We start from the raw sequence: 8,141 nt of genomic DNA on the forward strand, positions 1-8,141 counted from the left end.
TTGGTTGAAAATTCCTTTTTTGTTAGAAATTAATTTTTCTGCTTAAATTTTAAATTTTACCTTTTTGGAGAAAAATATATCTTTCTCAGTTAAAAATTAAAGTATACGGTCAAAAAATTCTACACTATTTTATTAAATAAATGAAATATAGATACGAACAATTACAGTTAATTTTTTTTTAAATATGATACATTTGTTGGTGCAGGTGGTAGTTGATTTATAAGCTTCACAGTATTCCCTTTTATCTATTTCAAATAAAGTTGAAAATAGTAGACAATCATCTCAACGAAGTAATTATGATTACACAATTGTAAACTTTTAAGTATGTTGAGTCCCATTTGAGTAGTTAGCGTCATTTAGAAAAAGATAAGATATTGCATATTATATATACCAGGAAACGCGTAATTAATTTTCGTTCATTTTTCAGTCAATTTTTCAATAAACAGTCTTTTCTCTTTTCGCATAATGAGGGCCACTATTGCTACTTTTATTATAACATCAGCAGTTTTCTTAAATTATATTGGTAAGTACAATACAACATATAAGTATTTACTGAAAAAAATGTAAGCGGCGGTACCTGCACAGTTAGGAATGTTTATTTCATTTAATCATTTATTAATTATTAAGTATAATTTTCAAATTTGTATCCGCATTAAACCCCGCCCTCCCAATTTGTTCGGATTCACTAAAAAAATAGATTTATTTTTGAAAAAAAAGTGTGTGGTAGTGGGGCCACACGGCGGAGTAGTGGGGAGATATTATATGTAGTAAAAAAGTGCAGAGAGATGGACTGAGCGAGAGAGAAAGGTGGTAAAATAGAACACATGCGGGCTTTAGTATTCGTGGCAGTAGTGGGGATGACAAAGAGCCGTCTTCAGAGCAATTGCAAATCTCAGTACAAAAGGGAGATGAGATTACAGATAAAAAGTATAGAAAGTATACCTGTGGCTTTTACTTCAATTCAGTCCCAATAGAAGTTTTCCTTCAAAAATTATATTCAGGTTCCGTAAGCTACATAAAGTTTTACACGAATTTCCCAAAAGAAAAAAAGACTTTTTTTTAAATTTTATTCAGAATCATCAATATTAGGTGAATCGAGTAATTCGTTTGCAGTTTTTTGAAATATAATTTGTTGTTAATACAATTTGTTTTAAATAAATAAAGTGTTCCTTTATATTGATGTCGATGTTTATTGACATATATGTTTGAATAAATTGCCTAAGTAATACATTATTGCTTTTAGCAATTTAATTTCGGAATAGAATCATAAAGTTACCATTTTTTCGAATTTATCAACTCATTTTCAAACCTTTAGTTAGAGCGAGTCAGACATCAAGTTAATTAGTCAAAAACAATTGTTTAAACTATTTATTATAATTAATAAAAATTGTCTTAGAATAATTCTAGAAAGTTGCTGCTTTTTTAAATTTCCACTTTTCGCTAACTTATAAATTAGAGTCAATTAATAATTAATTGAAACAATACAGATAATTGTGTAAACAATTTGTTGTTATTTTTAAAAATAACCCTTTTAAATAATGCTAAAAAGTTACGGATATTTATGTATTATTAAAATTTAACTCCAATTTTTACTTGAAGTTTGGTAATAAATAATAAATTCTTACAAACATAAAAACAGAGTCAATCGTATTCGAGGTTCAATTCATTATTAACAGATTAGTTATAAATAAATAATGAGTTGCATTTCTCCTCTTATCAATCAATCGGTGAATAGATAATTCAGTATAAAAATCAGAAGCTACATTCAATAAAAATAAAAAAATCATTTTTATTTATTTTTTATTTTTGAAATTAAAACTGTGTAAAATTTTGAGATTAAGCAAGAACAAAATAAATGAATATATATATATATATATATATATATATATATACCGAGTAAATTCATTAATTTGAAACATTAAAAAAGATTAACTATTGACAACTGTAAATTAACTATTTCAGTAAAAAAATGATTTTTAAACATAAATAAAGAAATTGATTCATCACCAACTTATAAATTGATATGCGATTGTGAAAGAATTGATTGGAATAGTTGAATCAAAAAAACATTTTTAAATCAATTTGTTTTTGTTTATTTCTTGTTTTATTTGATTAATTCGAAATTCTGAAATTTAATTAAATTTTTCAAATTAACGAATCTGAAATTATATCATATATTGGAATATATTTATAAAGATTTGAAATTATATTTAAACAATTGTTAATATTTTTTTGATTAAAGAACCTTTCTGCTATTAGTCTCTTAAATTCATTAGATTCATGGTGTAAAACTATAAAATTTTCCCAATCCATAAAATGTCCAGATTCAACTTGGTGTTTCGAAAAAACTTTATGGTTCTTTAAGTTTTGTCTAAAATTGTCATAATCTTCTTTTATTCTGGTAGAAAGTAGTCTGCCTCTTTGAAACATTGAATTTTATTTGCTATAAATTTTATTTACTATATATGTAAGTTGAAAAAGATTTAAGGCGTCTTTTCCTAATTTTATAAATTTATCAAGTTTTGAATCAATTCCAAAGGTACTTGTAATATTAAAATCATTCAAGATTCTCTAAATTTCGAAAGATAATCTCCCATATTAAGAAATAGTAACAGAAGGTTTCAAAGTAAAATTTCTAACGTAATTTAAATTTGTTTAAACAAAGAATCTTTATTGTTTAGATTTGGTTATTAATATGTATTCGAATGAATTCAATTGGATAATTATTAAAATACAGAGTTTTTTATATGAATCCGATATTTGCTTTATAAACTGATTCATGTAATAATTTTAAACCTGTATCAACAAGATTTTTAACTATAGAAATTTTATGTTGTATTTGATGGTTGGAGTACAAATTTAAATATCTACCAGAATACGTATCCTTACGATACCAATCAGTAATAATATTACTTGAATCAGTTTTAAAAACTTTAACATTTAAGAAAGGAATGAAATTATTAGTTTCCATTTCATGTGCGAATTTAATTCGAGGATGATACGAATTAAATTGATTTGTAACATGAGAGAGTTTATCCTTCGGTAAAACAATAAAAGTGTCATCAACATATCTAAAATATGAATGTATAAAAAAATTCTAAATTTTTTATGAAATTGGATTCTAAATCTTGCATGACTAAATCGGACAAAATTGGTGAAATGGGGAAACCCATTGGTGTTCCATATATTTGTTTATAAAAATTATTATTGAATTTGATTTGAATACTCTCGGAGTATTTATTAATGAAACAACAGGTTAAAGTGGACAATTAGTTTTATGGACTTCAGGTAAACCATAAATGCTAGGAATATTAGAGTCATGAATCCAAATATTTTGGAAGTTTTATAATTTCTGGAATTGTCTCTTTCGAACATTTTCTTCTTTAGGGCGCTTTATTGACTTCACAATATTTTAGTTTGGCGTATTTGCTATATAGTTGTGTATATTAATTCTATACACGATAATTGTTTATACTATTTCACAAATTAGGACAATGGAAAATAATGCAACACATAGACTCTATATAATTTTTTAAACAGGACCGACTCTGTTTAAATAATTTAAAAACATGTTTTAGTCCTTAAAATATCAGCTATTAATTGGTTCACTATTATTTTTTGAGTATGGTTATGGCAAAAAATGTATTTTTATTGTAATGTTAAAAATGGAGTGTGTAAATTAAATTTTGTATTGAAGATACATGCTTACGACGACAGGAAAACTATGATAAACACTTTCTCGGAAATTTTCAACATTATCCTACTTATTGTAATTTTCTTTTCTTTTTACAGAATTAAGTTTATCGTCACCGTCCAAGCCTGCCCCATTTCCTCGTTTACGGCGGCCATTATCCCCTATTCATGAAGGTCAGTCTTCTTAACAGAATCTCTTTGTTATTTAAGCCGGTAGCGTGAAAAAAAATTCTCCATCTCTCCGCTCTTCTCTTTTATACTATCCTCTTTTGTCCGATCCTATCCTGTCCGATCATATCACATCTGATCATCATCTCCACTCCTCTTAAATCACCACTTCCCTAACAAACACCTTTTTTTCTTCTCCAATACATACCCCCATAACATCTTTACCACTCTCACTCCTACCATGCCGCTACCCCTCGCTTTTCTCACTAGCCCGCCATGCTTGCATTCGCTCTTACTTACACTCCCCTAACTTGCTCATAAAATTCCTCTCCTCTACTTATACTTTCCTCTTTTCACCGTAACTACTTTTCCTCTCATACTATACTATAATACCTCTCGCAAGCCTCCTTAACATCTTCACCGTCTCTCTTTAAACCCCTTCCCACCTCAACTAACCTACCCACTATGCACGATCGTACAACTTACTGTCTTCACTTCTATCTTATCCTATTTTATTTGCTTCTATAATATACGATCATATCATATCTCATCATCCTCTCCACTCCTCTCAACTCAGCAATTTTTCCCAAAACAAACACCTTTTCTCTCCTCCAATACATACAAGCATACTAATCTAAACACTCTCACTCGTTATTTGCCCCTCCTCCTCACTCTCCCCACTAACTCTCCATGCTTACACTCTTTCTCACTTCTACTCCCATACTTTGCTCAACTTATTCAACTCCTTCACTTGTACTTTCTTTGATACACTCTAACTACTTTTCCTCTCATACTATACTATGCTACATCTCGTTCGCCTCCTTAACATCACTATCTGTGATGCCTGATGATGCCTTCAATATTCCTCCACTAATTCCTCTGCCCTTTCTCTTACTCAGCCTTCTCATCCCAATATACTTTTCTTGTCCTACTTTCTATGTTTTAACATTCTTAATCTACTTTCCATCACAGTTTCACTTCTACTCACTACCTTGCTGCATCGTTTTAAGTTTCACCCGTGGCCACCAGAACAAGGTTACATATAGGATCCTTGTTTTAAGGACAGCGGAGTAGAGCAATGCAAGCATTTTAGAATTTAGACATCACGTAAAACCAGAGGCTCCTCTTTACATCCAGAATGTCATGACAAACTTTCTGCATTCGGTATCAAGTTACTATCTAGGATTACCCTCGGATACTTAACCGAATCTTAGATTATCAACCTCCTGCCACAAAATGCGGAGGTGTCAATTTTTGAAACTTTGAACTTTCTGGTGAAAATTATCAGGCTGGTATTTTTCGGATTTACCAAGAGCCCCGAGATGTCACACCAGAGCTCTCCGATATGCATGACGTCGCGAGAGCCATCGGCGTTTCCAGACGAGCCTTCCTGTATAGGACTACTAAGTCATCCGCGTATTCCTGGATATCATACCCTTCCTTATTTAGTCTGCGAAGGGAAGGCCGTTAATTTCAATGCGCAACAGGAGTTGTGCCAAGATTTCTCCTTCTAAGCATCCCCGTGGAGCAATTCCCCAGACTAGGCCTTTGGCCCATCTGGCATTGTGTCGCCTCCAGCATAGGATGGTTTATGTCCACCTTACTAGCTGGTGTGGCATGCCACAACTTGAACCCTTTCGACCGATGACTTTTAGAGTGGTATTGCTGAAGACACTTTCTCTATTTAAAAAGGTACCCAAATTATGCCCTCCCTGTTCCAGTGGTTGTTCCAATTTAACCAGGGCAACATGGAGAGCATTTTTTGCCAAACATTCTGCCTAAAAGCGTATTCAGACGAGCGGTTCCCGGTTCCGGGTACGGTAACGATTGAAACTGTCGGCCAATCAGCACGCAGCACAATTTGCTTCCGGTTCGGGTTGCGCGTTTAGGTTTCGCTCTATTTTCAACCGTGGCGTTTTCGACCGGGCTACGATCGTCGCTGAACGTAGCCAATCACATCGGTCGATGAAGTTACGTGACTTGTCAGCTGTTGTCAGCTGTCTTGAAAAAAATACTCGCGTACCTCGTGCAGCCTTTATGTGTTGTCAAGTTTTTCATTAAAAATGGGTCAAAACCCCCACACTTGGAAGAAGGATGCCGAATTCATCCTCATATACAAAAACAACAGTGACAGCAAGCGTGGGTGAAATAGATAGTCGTGTGCATGAATTGATCCATCAATCGTAACCGTAATCGAAACCGGGAACAGCTTTTTTGAAAACGTCTCAAAAGACCTGTTGCACTATGTATAGCGGGGTAGCCAAAAGTACGTTATACCTAAACATCTGTCGATCAGCTTTTCTAGTGTTTCCTGAATGAAGGAGGTTAAACTTATTCGCCGAAAATCTTTAGCAGCTTGGTGGTGGCAGTACAGAATCTATTCGCTTTAGTAAGAGCTCTATAAAGCGTACCACTATGGTCTTTTTTCCTGACGCTGGCACCTCTTAAGCCTTCCACCTTTGGCAGTGCTTCAGATCAATGTCCTGATTCGGAGCCCTCATTCTTTCTATAACTTTTTTTGAGTGTCGACAATTTTAGTCCCGCGAGAAGCTGGAAAAATAAAGAAAACCCACTGCAGGGATGGGTCTACATATTTTGAGATTCGAGCTGGAGTTCCGAAACCTGCACTAAGACACTTCATTTCGGACTCGTGCTTGCTCGTTTCGACTTATGTGGACACGCGGGTGTGTTCTAGGATTTATTAATCCTACACGGAGAGAAGTTTGGTAGAACCACTTAGCCAACAAGTACAATTGCCGCACCAATTACAGAGTCAACAGCTCCACTTCTGTTTAATAGAACGGCTCTACTAATTTAGGAGAACCATTACCCCGAACAGGCCGAGCCGTTTAACTAAAAGTATAGTTTAGCCGTTCTGCACACGCGGCGCTTGTGGCACAATTCCGCGCTTGTGCAGTTTAGGAAAATATAATGCCTCTATTTTGAAGCGACTGATCTCCGCAAGTTTGGGGTTATCAGTACATCGAATCTGGCGCATACGCTACACCGGGACGAAGTGCAGCGACACATTTACAAAACAAAGTCCTTTAGAGACCTAGAGCAACTGAACCTTGGGAAGCAATTTCTCTGATTTAGCTATTCCAGATCTATAGTCAGATGCGATTCTAAAGCCCTCCAATCAATTACAAGATCCCGCGATCCCTGGCCAGGTCAGGATAATTTCTAATGAATCACCCATTTGGTGGTCCGATACTACCAATTGCTGCTGTATGTCTTCTTTTTACAGCATGTATTCAAATAAAACTGAAGATAAGTGAACTTTATACATCTATCTTTTATGTCTACAGAACCAGAATCACCACCAAGACCAGGCTGGGCCTCAGTAGCATTTTATCCTGACATAGAAGATGTACCAGGAATCTTTATTCCTCGTGGTGAAAGAATAATTCATAATAATGCTGTCATTGGAGTCAATTATAAGGGTCAGATTATTCCATACACGCGAGATGAAAAGATTATTATATTGCATAAGCGCTACAACCAAGTTGAGGTCATTGAGGGACATAAATGGAAAAACTTAGCAGATCAATATCGAAGGTCACAAAGTGGAAATCGGTTGACAGAAACTGATGAAGTTCTACGCCAGCTAATGGCTCGTCATGGACCAATTATTGCACAAGCTTATCATAATTCACGCAGTGATAGCAATGTACTTGCTAATCAGAATTCACGCGTTAATAATAGATCAAATTTAAATCATCCCGATACACCCAGGCCCAACTGGAGGCAAAGAATATTGAGAGAACCTCTTTTTGAAAGGAAAAATCGAGTCTGATGATATTCCATTAAGGATAACAATAAAAATAAATACAATAAAATATAAAAGTGTTATTATTTTCCCCGCTAGCTGTTAGCGAACAAGTTCTAGGAATCAAAACTTTGATATTCTGATTATCAATTTTACATAAAAAAGATCCACTTCTGCGGATCCAAAATTATTTTACAAACAAAATTCAACCTATCTGTTAAGAGACGTTTAATATACTTCTTATGAAGAGCATTGTTAAAATTTTAATTACGTAGTGAAAATTTTGACGACAAAAGATAAGTTTGCAACAGAAAAATGTACTAGTTAAAAATTAAACTAAAAAAGTGAAAAGTGAAACTAAAGTTTTCCGCCAAAATGATACATTTCATTCAGAAAAATGAAAAAGCTAAATATTCAATCAGAGAAAAGAAAAATTTAAAAAAAAATAGTTTTTCAATATAGTTGGATGTGCAACAAAAAAGATGAATTTTTAACTGAAAAATAATTTTTC

At 33.5% G+C, this 8,141-nt stretch overlaps 1 protein-coding gene across 1 annotated transcript; it reads left to right on the top strand.

Moving 5' to 3' along the window:
- The first annotated feature begins 439 nt into the window (after positions 1-439).
- LOC117172136 lies at positions 440-7,707 on the top strand. The gene is made up of 3 exons (XM_033359936.1): positions 440-523; positions 3,793-3,867; positions 7,170-7,707. Exons 1-3 carry the CDS (start codon positions 466-468, stop codon positions 7,655-7,657), a joined length of 621 nt encoding a protein of 206 aa, XP_033215827.1. The 5' UTR covers positions 440-465; the 3' UTR covers positions 7,658-7,707.
- The last annotated feature ends 434 nt before the right edge of the window (positions 7,708-8,141 follow it).

This window comes from Belonocnema kinseyi, chromosome 1 (assembly GCF_010883055.1).
Source record: "Belonocnema kinseyi isolate 2016_QV_RU_SX_M_011 chromosome 1, B_treatae_v1, whole genome shotgun sequence".
NCBI classification, from domain to species: Eukaryota; Metazoa; Arthropoda; class Insecta; order Hymenoptera; family Cynipidae; genus Belonocnema; species Belonocnema kinseyi.

What these genes read in the sequence shown, in the direction of transcription:
- LOC117172136 (XM_033359936.1), top strand. Translation starts at nt 466, where the DNA reads ATGAGGGCCACTATTGCTACTTTTATTATAACATCAGCAGTTTTCTTA. An exon ending in AGTTTTCTTAAATTATATTG is followed by an intron (nt 524 to 3,792) that starts GTAAGTACAATA and finishes TTCTTTTTACAG; the next exon opens with AATTAAGTTTATCGTCACCG. An exon ending in ATTATCCCCTATTCATGAAG is followed by an intron (nt 3,868 to 7,169) that starts GTCAGTCTTCTT and finishes TTATGTCTACAG; the next exon opens with AACCAGAATCACCACCAAGA.